This window comes from Zootoca vivipara, chromosome Z1 (assembly GCF_965207765.1).
Source record: "Zootoca vivipara chromosome Z1, rZooViv2.hap1.1, whole genome shotgun sequence".
In the NCBI taxonomy this organism is placed as follows: Eukaryota; Metazoa; Chordata; class Lepidosauria; order Squamata; family Lacertidae; genus Zootoca; species Zootoca vivipara.
In genome coordinates this window covers 34,250,148-34,267,339 of record NC_142583.1, presented here as the reverse complement: position 1 = coordinate 34,267,339, position 17,192 = coordinate 34,250,148, and the positions used below count along the sequence as shown (strand labels likewise).

The 17,192-nt window shown below is 41.7% G+C and overlaps 1 protein-coding gene across 1 annotated transcript in view; it reads left to right on the top strand.

The window, feature by feature from the left end:
• Positions 1 to 17,192, top strand: part of GRIA2 (glutamate ionotropic receptor AMPA type subunit 2) — an 80,683-nt gene that overhangs the window by 44,238 nt on the left and 19,253 nt on the right. The window contains exons 3-6 of the mRNA XM_088661088.1: positions 258 to 497; positions 8,591 to 8,787; positions 10,168 to 10,221; positions 11,438 to 11,599. Coding sequence (XP_088517214.1) covers positions 258 to 497; positions 8,591 to 8,787; positions 10,168 to 10,221; positions 11,438 to 11,599 — 653 coding nt within the window. The remainder of the gene's footprint in view (positions 1 to 257; positions 498 to 8,590; positions 8,788 to 10,167; positions 10,222 to 11,437; positions 11,600 to 17,192) is intronic.

Sequence of the window (17,192 nt, the reverse complement as noted above, 5' to 3'; positions counted from 1 at the left end):
AGTTTCTTGGCAAAATTGCTGATCAGTCTCAGCCAGTCCCTTCTCACCTGCCCTTACATTCTGAATTTGGTTGATCTGGTATATCTGGCTTGCTGTTCATCTGATTTTGTAATGTTAATAAATACAACCATTCTCCCAATGTTTTGTCTGAAAAGTCTTCTTTGTAGGTGTGGGGGGAAATTGTACATTTTTCTGTTTAAAACAATGCAAATCAGTCGCACATTCTAAAATGTTTTCTTTTTGCTTGTTTCTCCTAGTTTGCTCCCAGTTTTCAAGAGGAGTCTTTGCTATTTTTGGATTTTATGACAAGAAGTCTGTAAATACCATCACATCATTTTGCGGAACACTTCATGTCTCCTTCATAACACCCAGCTTCCCAACAGATGGAACACACCCATTTGTCATCCAGATGAGGCCAGACCTCAAGGGAGCACTTCTGAGCTTGATTGAATATTACCAGTGGACCAAGTTTGCATATCTCTATGACAGTGACAGAGGTAAGGTGTTCTTGATAACTTACGGAAATTAATGTTGAACCACAAACCTAACTGAAATGATGTAGGAGCCCGAGAGTGCCAAGCATAACAGAGCAGAACAGTTTTGTAAGTTCTGGCCTTGGGTGCTTAAGGAGAGAAGGTGACTGCTGTAGCATGGTAAGTAGCAGACTGAACTGCCATCTGGATCAAAGACAATGATTAGGCATCTTTTTTCTTTCTTCCTGGAAAAATAAATAAATCAATGGGTGCACCTCTACAAGTCATTTCAAAAGGACTCCTGCAGAGGAAAATATTATGTTAGAACCAGTCCTTTGAGAGTAAAAAATGACTTTCACTTAAAAGTAATGGTTTTCACAGTATGAATTTCCCTAGGGAAACTGGGTCAGTTGTCATGTAGGCTCCCGGTGCATATCATCCGTCAATCTATACCAAGATGGAGAATATTACTAGCTAGAACCTTATTGAATTTTATTAGTAGTTATCCCTGTGGGAAGCTGTGACAGTGTTTTCTTAAATGAAGAAAGTTCGCTGCAACTCCCTCCCTCCAAGAGCATTTTTATTTTTAATAATACATTTATTGAAAAATTTTCAACATACAAATATACGTAACATTCTTTGTTCATCATACATTGTTCCAGTAAAAGAAAACCAAATACTGGAAAAATAAAGAAAATAGAAGAAAATACAAAAAGCATTAAAAAAGAAAGAAAGAAAGAAAGAAAGAAACATCTTATTTCTAACCCTTATTAATAACTTCCCGTCCCTCCTTTCCCGAGTCTAATTTATACCCATCTTAAGCAGCTCTCTCAATACTACCCATATCTATCTACCAAGAGCATTTTTAATGGCAGCAGAACGTTTTTAAAAGATGGCTGGGGAGGGGGAGGCAGGTCTGGGGGGGGACCTAGGCAAATAGAAAAAAAAGTGTGCAATATTCTACTGTTAAATTTTCTCCTTCCCCTTTCCTGCTGCATTGCAGCTAGAGGTGTCAGGTAGGGAGTCAGATACCCCTTTCAGATACCCCTGTTCAATGTTTGTAGGCAGAATCAAGGTGAAAAGCCTTGTCCATCTCAAGTGGACCTCTTCCTTGTGTAGGTACCTTTCACAGGTTATAACTTACCCATCCAACCATTCCCTCGCTTTTTGCCCCAAGCACCTGCATCTCTAGAACGTGGCACTTGACTGGGGATAGAGGCCATGTTTATTCCTATTATGTGCTTTACAAAGGAAAATACCAAGCTGTGCCTTGTGAGGAAGGCAGGCATTGTTTGCAAAGGAATGGGAGTGTCACATACAGATCCAGTTTGGATATGTATTTTCATCTTGCTATGCTTTGGCTTAAGATCCTGATTAAGAATCTGCATTTCAATTTACCTGCTATTTACAGATGTATTCATGTTTGGGTTTAATACTAATTAGTGTTTTATTAGTATTAGGGTTTTAGGGGAAAGCTAACCAGACTGGTGTACCAGGGAAGGTTGGAAGCATTGGGGGCTGAAGAGAGTGTGTGGATCTGATGATCGTTCCTGACTTGCTGAAGCTATGGTCAGTTCAGTTCAGACTGAAAAGAGTACTTATGTATAAAAGCATTTCTGATTTCCTTCAAGCAGCAGCCTGCTCTGCTTGTCCTGATCCTTTGTATAAGGCGCTTGGTAAGGAGCTGTCCTTGAAAGGAAGCATTGTCCTCCATTATGCATACATAGAAGTACTATCTTGTTGAGCATGAAAAGTGAGACCAGGGAGGCGGAGAATAATTATGGCTAATTAATGTAAAGGCAATGTGATGTACAGCAACTGGTGTGTGTAATGGTGCTGGTTGGTTCCTCACGAGTAATCCGCTCCAAACTCTGTGGCTGGATTTTACAGAGTTTTATTATATACATATGTACAAGACAGAGCAACAAAAAAGCTCATGACTGTACTATCCCAAATCAGAATCCGGAAGCACCGCCCTTTGTGACTTTCGCCAACAGAACACACTGGGCGCTCGGAATCTCCTCCTCTCTGCGCGCGTCTTTTCACCCCTCCTCTATTGGGGTGATGGGGCTGGTGGCGAACTCTCCCCACTGGAACTGCCCAACTGGGGGGCTGGTGCTGTCTCCTCCCCCTCCTGAGACTCCAATGCTTCCCTCTGGGAACCTACCGCTCTCAGCATCCTCAAGGCTCTGCACTGCTTCCTGAGGGTCAGCACCTCCTCCTACAGACTGCTCTGAAGCGCTGCCATCCCGGGCTCCTACTGCATCGGAGAGGCCCTGTCCCCACTTCCTGGACTCTCCGCTGCCCCCTGGTGGTCCCCTGACAGTGTGATGCCCCAAAATGTAGCCTGTCTTAAACAGCACTAAGTAAATGAGGGAATTATTTACTGTATTTCTTTTACACCATTCTTTTTTAAAAAAATGATTTTTATTAAATTTTATAAAAAGAAAAAAGAATAACATCCGTATATTTATACAGCATTATAACATCATAATTCAAAAATACAAAAATAGAAAAAGAAAAGAAAACAACAACATAAACATTCCATTTTCCCCCCTCATTTTAGTATGGGACTTCCCCGGGTCCCCCTTCTAGCGGTTCATTGCATATCATTATTGGCAAATTCTATATCTTATTTTCCAGACCTAATTACATCATCCTTTTCTTAATTTTACATCTCGCTATAACATTCTAACCTATTTTCAATTATATCTCACTTATTTTCTTGACCTGCAACTTCGCAATTGCTTAAAATTCTCCTCACACTTCAATTCTACAATATTTTTTGTAATAAATTCTAAATTTCTTCCATTCCTCTTCTACCTTCTCCTCCCCCCGGTCATGTAGTCTTCCGGTCAGATCAGCAAGTTCCATATAGTCCAGCATCTTCATTTGCCATTCTTCCACTGTTGGTATCTTCTGTGTCTTCCAAAACTTTGCTATCAGTATACCATATATTTAGAGAAAATACCATGAGCATTAACAGTTCATCCTCTTGGAGAAACTTTTGACTTTCTCATATGAAAGTGTTCAGGGTCTTTTGGTGTTTACGAAAGCCTTCTACCCATAGATTGCACAGGCCACTAATGATTCTGCAGAAATGAAGCCATTCTCCTTACAAGACCATTTAACAGGAATTGTTTTTGACAATATTGTGACATTAAACCACTGCAGAGGCAGCAGTGAGTTATGCCTTGGATTCGTTCTGTTGCCCATGTATTATTTTTCTGCTATGGAAACTGAGGCATAGGGAAGTGAAAGTTCTTATCCTGCAAAGTTCTTATCTTCATAGGATTGCTTGAAACACTGCAAAGTGACATTTAACTAGTCTCTATTGTCTGCCTTCCTCCTGTAAATATCCCTGAAAGCCATTTTACAAGCTTCGTCTTTATTTAGGGCTGAATGATACATTATGCACAAGTGCAAGTTGGGTCTAACTCAAATTGTCTTTTCCCACACTAAAATATTGCAAAAAAAGTGCTGGATAAAGAAAGATCTCTCTCTCTCTCTCTCTCTCTCTCTCTCTCTCTCTCTCTCTCTCTCTCTCTGTGTGTGTGTGTGTGTGTGTGTGTGTAAGAGAGAGAGAGAGATTTTTACCCAGCACTTTTTTTTGGCAAGATTTTTAGTCTGCTCCCTCCCTCACCAACACAGCTGCTTTCCCCTCTTGCAGACACACATATGGACAGCTATAGGTGAGGGAAACTGCTTAGAGGAGTTTGGGAATGGAAAAGTGTCAAGTGGGGCATACATGCACACTTTTCAGCTTCATGTCACCTCCTTCGAAGTTGGTGTTCTGGTTTGGTGTTTTTTTAAGGGGCCTATGGGTTTATTTGCACCAGTTTGCTTGTATAGTCCCTTTCTGCCATTCACATACACAAGCAGCTGCCTTGTGGGAGGAAGGAAGTTTATGCCCCTGTTTATTTTGCAAGCTCACCTTTGGGAACTACAATTCCCAAAATGCTTCATTGCCTCGTTAAAGAGCTTTGCCAAGCCATAAGACACTTTTAAAGGGCCCTTGACACACATTTCGGCCTGCTGTCACACTAAAAAGGCTTGTACAAGCGCCAGAAACTTATGTCTCTTGTTTTCAGCCTCCTAGAAGAAAATAAATCTCATTAACTGGGACAAAGCAGAAATGCTGGATTTACCTGTTAAAGGCATTAGAACTGAAGAGACACAAATATTTTAAGAACCAGACAGCTGAAAAATATTAATTGGCAATTATTACTTTTAATGGACCTGTCTAATAGGAGACAAAGGAAAAGAAGCAAAAAGAAGATAAACTCCTGCAGAATAAACACAGAAGGTGCAATAGGGTGCAAGCAGAGATAATTTTTGAAATTTTGGGGATGAACCAAGGGTTCTTGGCAAATGAATTTCAGTGATTCAGGTGCTTGGCAAAGCCTGGCTTTGTAAAAACAAAGACTTTGTCTAAATATGATTATTTTTATACTTCTGGAATTTGTTAACTAGGTTGACATTGTTAACTCATTAATGTAAGTGTAAATAGGTTGTCTTTTTTAGGGATTGTATTTGTTTTACTTTGTTTTTATTACTCGTTTTTAAATACCTTGAGTCTCTGGAAAAGCAAGTGGGATAGAATTTTTGTTAAAGGTTTATTTTAGTCAGATTCCAGATATATTCTCCACTCAAAATAGTATTTTTAGGAGAGAAGCTATTTGGCGCATAAGAAAGCACCTTGAACACATCCCTATAATGTTTCAGTGTATTTACTTAAACCTTTATTTGTGGTCCATGTTTGGATGTTTACAAACATTTCAAAACCTTGAGACCTGGAAACTTGTCAAAACATGAAAGCTCAAATTCGCAAACTTTCGTCCCATTTTTGCAAATTTCGCCCATTCTTAGGTCCATAACTGCCTGTTAAACTGTCAGTCATGTTTTTGTACTGAACATTTACTTTTCTATAGATTCCTTCCTCTTCATTTTCTCTTATCTTTAGCAACTGGGGATAGTAGTCAGGATCTCTGATGGAAAAGTAGGATTTTAGAGATTCCATGATACAATTGATTCCTCTGGTTTATTTATTTATTTATTATTTGGGGGGGGGGGAGAATCACTCTGACATTTCACATAATTTCCTCATCCCCTTTGACAGATTACTGTCCTCACCAGGCAGTCTCATTATGGGCACTTGAAGTTCAGGAGTGTTTTCCCTTGTTCCAAATTAGGAGCTCAAAATTTAACATATTGAAAAGGAGGCTCATTATATTACATTCCCTGTTTCGCTCAATCCACCGCTTTGGATAGTATCGTGTCAACATGGACATGTGCAGTAGTAGCAGGAATCATACACAAGGAATTTTTAAAAAACCTTAGGGGGTCCTCTCCACACTCCAGAAGTAATTAACTTGTTCGATTACAGTGGCCCTTTTGACATTTTCTATAGTGTTTAACAAGCGGAACAATTTGCTAGCTTCTTCAAAGGTTACTTTGCAATAATTCTGCTCTCTGAAACTGTAGCTGCACTGCAGGATAGCCTGGGTTTTTGTTTTTTCATCATTTTGATCCATGGCAGTTTCTTTTTCTACGTATTGTAGGTAATCAAGGATTGTGTAACACAGAACACACAAGTTTTAAAGGATTAGGGTGGGGGTGAGCAGCCACTCAACTCTGCATGCACGTAGAAACTGATTGCAGAAGCATACCCTCCAACATTTCTCCAGTGAAAATAGGGATGCCTCATTCCATAAATGTAAGGGTGCTGTTGCGGCTACTCTTGAGTAACAACGTCCGAGTCTGCTCTGTCTTTAAGAGTTTTATTGTGCATACGGTAGTATTTGCAGTGCAGAGATAGCAAAAAAAAAAATGACCTCTCAGTCCCTCGCAGAATCCGGGAGTGGATGCCTCCTGTTACACGTCCAGCATAAGAGCTTGGGAACCCCAAAACACCACCCCCTGACCTTCCGCTTCAGCGTACGCCTTAAATCAGGCGACGGAAGCGGCTGCCTGCTCCCCTCCACCTGTTGGTCAGGGCTGTGCAAGGGCTCTCGCTGAGCCTCAACTGCTCCATCCCGCTAACTTCCTCATTGCTTCCACCTGAGCCGCTGCTGCTGCTCTCACTGGTCGAGGTGTTGGTGTGGAGGACGGGCAGAGGCTCCCTGTACTGAGGTCCCCTGACAATAATGATAATTTTACTATTGATACCCCACACATCTTACTGGGTTGCCCCAGCCTCTCTGGGCAGCTTCCAACATATATTAAAAAGATAATAAAACAGTAAACATTTTAAAAAGCTTCCATATACAGGATTGCCTTCAGACAGCTCAGGGGGGTCAGATAACTCCATACCCCCAGTGAAAATAAGGACATCCTACCACACCCTCCAACATTTATCCAATGAAAATAGGGATGTCCTAAGGAAAAGCGGGACCTTTCAGAATCAAATCAGAAACTGGGACGACTTCTCTAAATCAGAGACGTCCCTGGAAAATAGGGACACTTGGAGGGTCTGCAAAAGCAAGAGGCTAGAGTGTTGGATCAGGACCTGGGATCTGAACTGGGAATGACGGACTAGAAACAAAACCTTGGGGTCAGAGTAGCTCAATGCAGATGTTGACCCAGTGTGCAGCAGCTGGAACAAAAGGCAAATTTAATGATAGGGATCATTAGGAATTGAAAATAAAAGTGCTGATATCATAAAACTGTTATAAAAATCTATGTTGCGGCCACCCTTGGAATATTGTGTACAGCTCTAGTTGCATCACCTCGAAAAGGATATTTTGGGGCTGGAAAAGGTTCCAAATAAGAAAACCTGAATGAGGAAATGTTGCAACATTTGAGACTTTTTAGTTAGAAGAAGAAGAGAAGTTCATAAAATGGTGCATGACACAGAGAAGGCGAAGAGAGAAAAAGCTCATAGCTCATGGACTTCCAATGAAGGTGAATGTTGGAAGATCCAGCAAAGAGAAAAGAAAGGACTTCTTCACACAGTGCATAGTTAAATAGTGGAAATCACTTCCACAAGAGGCAATGATGGCCAGCAACCTAGATGGCTTTAAAAGAGGATTAGACAAATTCACAAAGGAGACGGCTATCAATGGCTACTAGTCACGCTGGCTGTGCTCTGCTTCCACAGTCAGAGGCAGCGATGCTTCTCTATGCCAGTTGCTGGAAACCACAGGAGGGAAGAGTGGCCTTGTGCTCCAAGAATGCTTGCAGATTTCCTACAGGCATCTGATTGGCCACAGTGAGAACAGGATGCTGGACTTGATGGGCCATTGGCTTGATGTAGCAGGCTCTTCTGATGCTCTCATGGTCTCATAAACAAATATAATTTATTGCCCCATATCCATATCTTGGTGACGCATGAGAGAGAAGGAGCAAAAGAAAGAGACAAAGCTTTAGTTTAGTGCTGTCTTTCCACATGGAATTGTGCTCACAGTGGCTTGCAACAAACACTTTTGGATGATTTTAGTTGGGGGGGGAAAGAGAGAGAAAATGGGTAAAATGGGATAAAATCAAAAATTCAACAGAGTTCACATAAAATCAATCAATCAATCAACAAAAATAGATGCAGTTCAGAAGGGGTGCGATCTTCTAACCAATTTACAGTTGGCGCTCTCCTCCCAGAGAAAGTGCTGGGAGGAGCAATGATGGTGAGTCGTCTTCCCCAGCCTCCTAGAAGTTCCAGAAGCTATTGCTAGTCTTACAGAACTTAAAGAGAAGGCTTTAAATGTGTTGTCTCTCAAACCCAAAAGCCAAAAAACAACTCAGTAGCATTTAGTTATTGATTCAGCGGGTGTAGCTGTATTCCCCCCCCCCCTCCTGACAGGCCCTTTTTCAAGAGACGATGCTCCACGATAGCATAGAAGCTCTTCTTCCTAGAAATGATAACGTCTCTTCCAAAATGAACCTGTAGTGCAAACAAATGGATGTTGTTATAGGAGCTCACATCTTCACTGCACAGAAATTCCTAGGGATCCAAGAAAGTTATGGCCACTGTTACACTGGTTCCTTATTTTATTTTATTTTTTTAAAAGGGGGGGGGTGGATTCTGGTTTGCTGAGCTAGTTGTTGAGTTGTCCTAGAAATAAATTCACCTAAGAGCCATGCATCTGGGGTCGAGTCTTTATTGTATTTTTCTATCTTGCCAGGTCTTTCAACACTACAAGCTGTACTGGACACTGCAGCTGAAAAGAAATGGCAAGTGACTGCTATAAATGTGGGCAACATTAATAACGACAGAAAAGATGAAACATACCGCTCATTGTTTCGGGATCTGGAGGTCAAAAGAGAAAGGCGAGTCATTCTCGACTGTGAACGGGATAAAGTCAACGACATCGTAGACCAGGTTTGCTTCCCTCTATTTTTTAATGCCTAACAGTGTACGCGTATATGAAATGCTCCCATCGTGATTTATCATCACAATTTATTTGTGCTGGGTCCAGCGTTGGTAATAAAATTGCATTCTTTTTTGCATACTTCGGCAATAACAAGAACATTCTGATAACGCTGATGCATGGAGCAGAAAATCCAGTTTCATCAGATTTTTTTAAAAAATAACATTTCTATTGTGGTTAATAAATGCTCTCGGTGTTTAGTGCACAGTTGTCATTTTCACAGTAGCTTGGATCCAAAGGGTCCATGTATGACCCTTTTGCCTACACCTGGATGGGTGTATTGCTAATTCCCACCCTTGGCTTTAGACCCTTGTCTGTTCTGGCAGGGGCAGAGAGCAGGAAGGGCTTAGCTGGCCTAGACTCTGCTGGTTATAAACTGGCCCCACTGCCATCACCTGCTGCCTTGAGCCCAATCTGAGTCCAATTATTACACCAGATCCAGGCTGGTGTGGAGGAGGGTTTTACCTGCTCTGTGCTGTGAGTGATGGGGCTGCAGATGCAGCAGTGGCTGCAGCACTCTGTCGCTTCCCACTTCTAGCTGGCTGGGATTAGAATTGCTCTGTTACTCACCTGGAGCTGGGCAGATTGAAATGCTTTTGAGCTGGAGTGGAAAGTGAATCTGTAGACTGAAGGCTTTAGGTAGAATGCCTTGCTTCCATCATTTCTCAAAGCAAGACCTTTTCGTTTTGGCACTTCATCAAATGAAGTCCTCTATAAGATGCCTATTATGTACTTCTGACCATCAGAGAAGATTAAAAGGCTGATACCTGAAATGAAACGTGGAGGCCTTAGTTTGATCAATGGTAAATTAAAAGACACTCAGTATTATCTATACTACCTAGTTAACTTGAAGTACTCGGAGTGCAGCCTGTTTAGCTCCATTGACATTTATAGGACTAAATCAGAAAAAAACAAACAGACCCCAAGTTCTTTAGCTGATTACAGAACAGGTTGTACTTCTTCCATAACAGTAGCTGGTTTTTCCCCCCTAGGGAAGGCTAGCAGTTGGCTCATCCTCTTTTTGAGCCTGTGAAGAATACAAGAATGCTTCTCTAACACAGGGCACAGAAGAGATTTCAAAGCTCAGTTGGTTAGAGTGTGGTGCTGATAACGCCAAGGTTGCAGGTTGAATGGAATTTGCAATACGTCTTGCTCCATTTGAGATCTTGTTGGGCTTTCCCACCCCCAAAATGCCCCCCTACAAAGCCTTCAGCCCAGAACCATATATTTTCCAGTGTAATTCATGATTAATCACACATTATTTTATGAAGTATTTCTTCTAGTATATGTGCCATTTCCCTAATCAGATAAGTTATATATTTCTCTCACAGGTTATTACAATTGGCAAGCATGTAAATGGATACCACTACATCATTGCAAATTTGGTAAGTTAATTTAATACTAATAACCGCAACTTAGCTCCCAGATATCAAAGTGGGGTTTGTTTGTTTGTTTGTTTGGGTAATTTTATATGGTTTTTTTTAAAAAATTATAATTTTTAATATATATTGACAGACTAGATTGTTGTCTAGAAAACATCTTATAGAGCTGTTCAAGAATTTGGAGTAGAGGATGTATCCATGGATCATATTGGAATCGCGTGAAATGATAGTCCCCCTATCTAACAAGCCAGTTTTCCCACTCTGCCTTGCCCATCCTCTTATTCACCCATCTCTTCTCATATTCCTCTTCTGACCCATTTACTGTAGCCCCAGGTAGTCATTATTTTCCATGTGTTTATTCCACATGGATATCAGGAATCAGGAATATGCCAGCTGGTCCTATTTCTGACATGACATGTGCTGCTGGCATCTCCCATGACATTTGTGCACTGAGTGGTCATGTCAGAGAAGGTACCATGAGCCCCAGACCTTCTTGTTCTTATTTATGGCTTACTGTTAAATTGTAAAGGGGTCAATAAGGTTACTGTTACTTCTGACACAGTCAAAAAATAGGATGCAAAGGGCCTTCTGAATATGTGTTTCCTTCTCGTAGCAGTTCTTCCTCACAAAAATCTACTCCTGAAGACATAGGTGCCGAGTCTCCCGATTTTCGTGGGAAACCCCCGTATTTTAAACTGTTTCCCGCTGGCAGCTCGGATTGAAAAAAATCCCATAAATCACTGGGATTTCCTACCTACCAGGGAGGCTCCATTTTGGGTGCCGTCGCCGCCCAATTTCCGGTGCCCAGACATGGGTAGCGTGGCATGTCCGTAGAAGCGACTTCTGTTGCCGCGCTACCCATGTCTGGGCACCGGAAATCGGGCGGCGCTGGCACCGGAAGTTGCTTCTATGCATGTCCAGACATGCATAGAAGCAACTTCCGGTGCCGCGCCACTGCTGATCCCGCATTTTTCAGCGGGAGACTTGGCAGCTATGCCTGAAGACCAATGCATTCCCTGAATGACATAGTCTCTATTTTCCTGAGCTCTTAAAGGGAAATGACAAGGCAGATATCCAAGGAAGTCTGCAGTCACTTAGGTGAGATAAGGTTTTATGAGTCAAATGTGTATTTGAACCTTTTAATGTTAATGTTTTTCTTACTAAAATAAGACATAAAAGTTGAATAACTGGCCAACTGACCACTGTGTTCAACGCCTAGGGATTTACAGATGGAGACTTGTCAAAAATACAGTTTGGAGGAGCCAACGTATCAGGTTTTCAGATAGTGGACTATGATGATCCCCTGGTGTCGAAATTTATACAGCGGTGGTCAACATTGGAAGAAAAAGAATATCCAGGAGCCCATACTAGTACAATCAAGGTACATTTTTGCTAATACACTTGGACTAGGGTACACTGTGGGAAAGATGTGTTCATTGTCATAGTTGTAACCCTAATAATGAATTCTAGAAGAACAGCTTTCTGAATATAGAAGAACAGCTTTCTGAATATATTCTAGGGGGGGAAAGATAAACCTGTGGAAGATTCAAGACTAATGCTTTTGATGAGGCATTAGCTCTCACAGACTACTGCCAACTTCATCAGTTGCATGAAGAACTATCCCATGTGGCAGAGTCAAAGGATAGCCGTAGTTGTCTCGCATTTCTGTGAGAAATAAACTACAGTGACCAGAATTCATATTAAATAAAAGCAATAACTCCTTCATAACAGAAGTCACTGATGAAAATAGTCTTCCTTGCTAATGTCCTAAAGCAAGCCCATTACTTTCTGTGATGCAGAAGACACCCCCAGTCTTGACTGAATCAGAATTTGATAGAATTTAATTTTATAGACATGTTTCAGACTGAGAAGGCGTAATGGCCCAAGGGAAGGTATGCACTAAGATACCATATCTGTGACTTAAAAAAAGAACCTCAACACTGCAAGAAAGATTTAGTAATTAAAGACGGAAAGGAAAAAGAGAAAGACGGTATGAGCTGTGGTGGACAGATATTAGTTCTGGCGCTTCTCGCCTGGTGCTGCTTTTAAATTTTCATATTCCGCACGTGTTCAATAGAATATTCATTTATTGAATTCCATTGCCAGTGTCCTGCATGGTTTATGCTGGTAGCTTAAAGGCAGGTACGTAGCTGTTGCACTTCCCAATTGCCTTTTCCCTCCTGCTTCTAGTAAGCGGCAGTGACACCAGTTGTGAAGGCTATTGCTGTAGCTCTGCCCCACCAGGCAAGTCCTGCCTTCCCACCCCTCCAACCTTGGCAACCTCTGTTGTATGGAAGAGCCTTCCACAAGAGGAGGAGCCTCTAAACATTATTTGTTTAGAGTTGTTGGAAGAGCTGTAGATTCTGAAAGCTGTTGGTGACAAGAGGATGAAAGTTTTGGCATTCTGTATGGCTCTTTTTCTTCCCCACTCATCCCCGCTGACATAATTAGGCATTGTCTTTCCAGAAGCAGTTTCCATAACCTTCTTTTTTTCCCCTTCTCCTCCTACCTTTGGCAGAACATTGAAAAGTATTGAATCAAATTTGGTTCTGGGAAGTAGGTTCGTTTTCCTACAAAAATAGAAAAATATTTTCAATGTGCATATTTAATTCAGTTTATGTAAACTGGGGCAACTTCAACACAGAACTCAGATGAAAAGGAGTGCAGAGCATATTTATGAAATGCCAGCCATGGAGACTGCTTATTTATTTATGACATTTCTATGCTGCTCCAAAGCACAGAGATCTCTGAGCAGCTTACCACAAATAAATTAATTTAAAAAGCCATTGCAATACAAAATTAAATATAAAACTCCAACATCACAAATGGCATTAATACAGTTTTTAAAAACCCAAACCCCAAACACATCATACCCCAAAGTTGAAAAAGATGTTTAAAACCTGAGGTGCCCAGACTGCAGGAGTTATTTTATAAGTTTTGGTGGCCACAAAGGTATTCCCCTGAAGCTGAAAAGACCACAAAGATCAAATCAGACAAGAAGTCTTAGGAAGTCTGTTCCATAACCAGGTTGACAGGTGGTTATCTGACTCACCTCGAACAGCAAGGCTACTCAGAGCAGGACTTGCTCCACTTTGATATCCCAAGTCACTAAAGCTCTGTAAACCTTTCGTCGCCAAAAGAATTCTGGGCACTTCAGTTTACGCCTCACAGAGTTACAGTTACCAGCAACCCATAACACACTATGGTTCCCAGAATTCTTTGAGGGGAGAAATGTGCTTTAAAGATATAGTGTGTACAGAGAAGCAGGAATATGACAGTCTCACCCCAGTACCAAAGTACAGCTCCAGAAATATTTTTGCAGTTCAGACTCGCCGTTTTGATAGCAATCATTACTTGTCCTCAAGTTGCCTCCAGTTCCCTTTCAGTACATTTCCACAAGGAAACACAGAAGGCCACTTTCTGTTGTGAGCATGATAAGCAATAGAATATGACTGACATAAATCAGTATGTCATATTCCAACACAAGGGTGTGAGATATAGTACTAAATGGAAAGAGACATTTCCAACCCAATTCACACACCCCAAAAATGCATTTTAAAGGGAGTATTATTTATTTATTTAGAACAGTCTCCAGAGTTTGTCTCTAACATATTTTTTCAGGATTCAACCCTCCCACTTTGATTTCTTAAAACACTGGTGACATAATAATAATAATAATAATAATAATAATAATAATAATAATAATAATAATAATTTATTATTTATACCCTGCCCATCTGGCTGGGGACTCTGGGCGGCTTCCAACAGAAAAATGAAATAAAATAATCTTTTAAACATTAAAAGCCTACCTAAACAGGGCTGCCTTCAGATGTCTTCTAAATATCTGGTAGTTGTTTTTCTCTTTGACATCTGATGGGAGGGCATTCCACAGGACGGGCGCCACTACCGAGAAGGCCCTCTGCCTGGTTCCCTGCAACTTGGCTTCTCGCAACGAGGGAACCACCAGAAGGCCCTTGGCGCTGGACCTAAGGAATGAAAGTCCTGCAGACTCTGTTCCTTGTGCTGTAGTAATTTATTTCTATTGTTGTAGATAAAAGAAAGAGAGAGAGAGAAGGTTCAATTGATTTTCAATCTGCCATCTCACAGGTCCCAGTTTGCACAATCTTCTGCTGTGCTTATGCAGAGAGATTGGAAAGTGTCCTGCACAGAATGAAGCAATGGTGGTGCAGGTCACCATAAGATGGCACATCGCTTTACTACTACAGCACAGTTTGGGCTCCCTTAGATTACTAAAGCCCCAAAAGTCTGAAAGAGCAAGTCCTTCCCTACAGACTCTCTCAGCAGAGGTTGCCCTCTTGGTAATTCTTCCACCCTCAGAGTGTGTGGGGCTGGGGGAGGGAGCCAGGAAATGGCATTTTCTGTGGCAGCCCCATAGCTGCTGTTGTTATTTTATTAAATATATTGGTTGCTTTTCTTCGCAACATAATTCAAAGCAAGTTGCAGTATATAAACAGACTCATTCTTTAAAACTGGCATAAAGAAAACAAAAAATCTTAAAGACAACGCTATTTTTGAAAGGCGGGATTTAAAAATTCTACCCACACAAGGAGGCCACAGATAATTATAGATTAATTATAGAATGGTATAAGTTGTAGAATTCCCTCTCACACAGAGGTGGGTCTGCCACCTTTGTTGTACAGTGATCCACGATATCCTTCTGAGTCAACCACAGATTTTTCTGTCTGTGAATATAAGAGATAAGGCAGCGCAAGTAAAGCACATTTTTTCCTGGATAATGTGACTGAAAAGCCAGTTGCCAGAATGTCATCTCCTTTGAAATAAGGCGAGCTGTTAAAATGGAGAACTTTAGCTTTCTGCTTGTCAATAGATTTCTGTTTCAGTGGAGGCATTTTTAACACAGCTTAACAGTAATCATGGTGGGAAGCAGATGTTCCAAGCAGTTTACATTAATTTAAAAGCAATTTTGTTATAGTGCATGGTTGCTTCTGTTTTTTGTTTTGTTTTTTGCTCTACTGCAGTCTTAAGGTTACCTGAAGGCAGCATTTATTTAAGGTAGGATGTAAGGTAGCATTTATTTTGTCAGCATGTGTGATTTAGAACCCTATTCAATCAAAAGAACATGTCATAGGCAGAAAGGGGAGCAGGGATGGTTCAGCTTCCTCCAAGACAAGCAAAATAAATTTAAAAGAATTGCCTGTAAAATGCTTTAAGGATTATCCTTTCTCTTCTTTCCTTCCATTGATGCTTTTTTACCAGTATTGCTACTTCTTGCCTCTTAGCAATGCAGTTGAGGCTCATTCACACTTTTAATAAGGCCACTACTTCTGACTCTTTTCTCCAGGATTTTTCAGACTACTTTTATGCCTCCCTTCCCTAATTATTGCCTTTTTCTTCCACTGGACATGACATGTAAACTAGCAGTAAAGGTAAAGGGATCCCTGACCATTAGGTCCAGTCGTGACCGACTCTGGGGTTGTGCGCTCATCTCGCATTATTGGCCGAGGGAGCCGGCGTATAGCTTCCAGGTCATGTGGCCAGCATGACAAAGCCACTTCTGGCAAACCAGAGCAGCACACGGAAACGCCGTTTACCTTCCCGCTGTAGCGGTACCTATTTATCTGCTTGCACTTTGACGTGCTTTCGAACTGCTAGGTTGGCAGGAGCTGGGACCAAGCAACGGGAGCTCACCCCATCACAGGGATTTGAACCGCCGACCTTCTGATCAGCAAGCCCTAGGCTCAGTGGTTTAACCCACAGCGCCACCTGGGTCCTAGCAGTACGATAGCAGTACTAGCAGTACTATAATATTATTATGCTTATTGATGGAAGTGGCATCAGATCTGTTTGGCCCTCCTTGCCCCGTCTTTGACTTTTACATCTTTGGAAAGGTTGTGCTGCCCTCCGTTTTGCAATCGTGACCAAATGTTACTTAGGTACGACATCAACGTCAGTGTAATGGTTTTTTTGGATGCCACTTCTCAGGTTACAACAACACACCTGCAGTTTCCTGATGCATTTGAAAACTTTCTTCCAAATATTTAATTTGCTATCTGTATGAGTTTAGGAATGAAAGAAGTGGGATTTGAGCTTGGACCTGGCCAGAAAGAAAAAGATAGAAATATGGAAAGGAGGAGGATGTTTGAAAATGAGGAAGGGATTGGTTCTGCAATGAGGAAGGGCTAATAAAGTTTGGAAGCTGCATATTTCAGGGAATCAAATTCTTGGAGATATGTGGGAGGATTGTCTGTCTTCTTATCTGGCAACATTTTGCATGATCTTAAACTCCTTAATTAATTATTTTATCTTCTGGAACAATTTGTACTCAACCTCCCCACTGCTGTTTGGTTTGTTTTGTTTTGGGTTGTGAAACTGACTACCGTATATTAAGAGAGCAGGACAAGGTGGGCAGGGAGGATGTCTCCTGATCAGACATAGGACTTACACAGCCTGATCAGACACATGTCCCCTAAGTGTAAAGCTGCATTGGCCCATCCCATGGTCTTATTTCTCTTCCCTCTTTGCTGCTTGCAGCAGAGCCTGGAAATGACTGCAGTGGCAAGATACCCTCCCTTCCATGCCTGTCTAGGACTGTGCAGACAGTGGCACCTGTGGACGAAGAGGAGGTGGCGATGGGAGGGGGGGCAGTCAATCTCTTCCATATCCTCCCCTGGGTTGTGTTACATTCCCCCTGCATCCACCCCACACACCCCTGAAGCAATGCTGAGATTGCTCTGCCCCTCCCTGCCCCAAGAAGGGGCTGTAATTTCCAATGCCTTTAATTTATATGCTCCTTCTTAGATGCATGCCTGTACTTAGGTTGAAGCTAATGCCAGTATAAGTCTGTTTTGAGCATGTGGTCCTCCAGGCCTCTCTATGTGGCCCTTGCGACTTTCTACAGACCACACCAATCCTTCTCCTTGGTTGCTTTTGCCTGGCTGGAATGGGTCTGTGAACTGTGAACATGTCTCTTGCTTCCCTGGATGGAGAGGGGG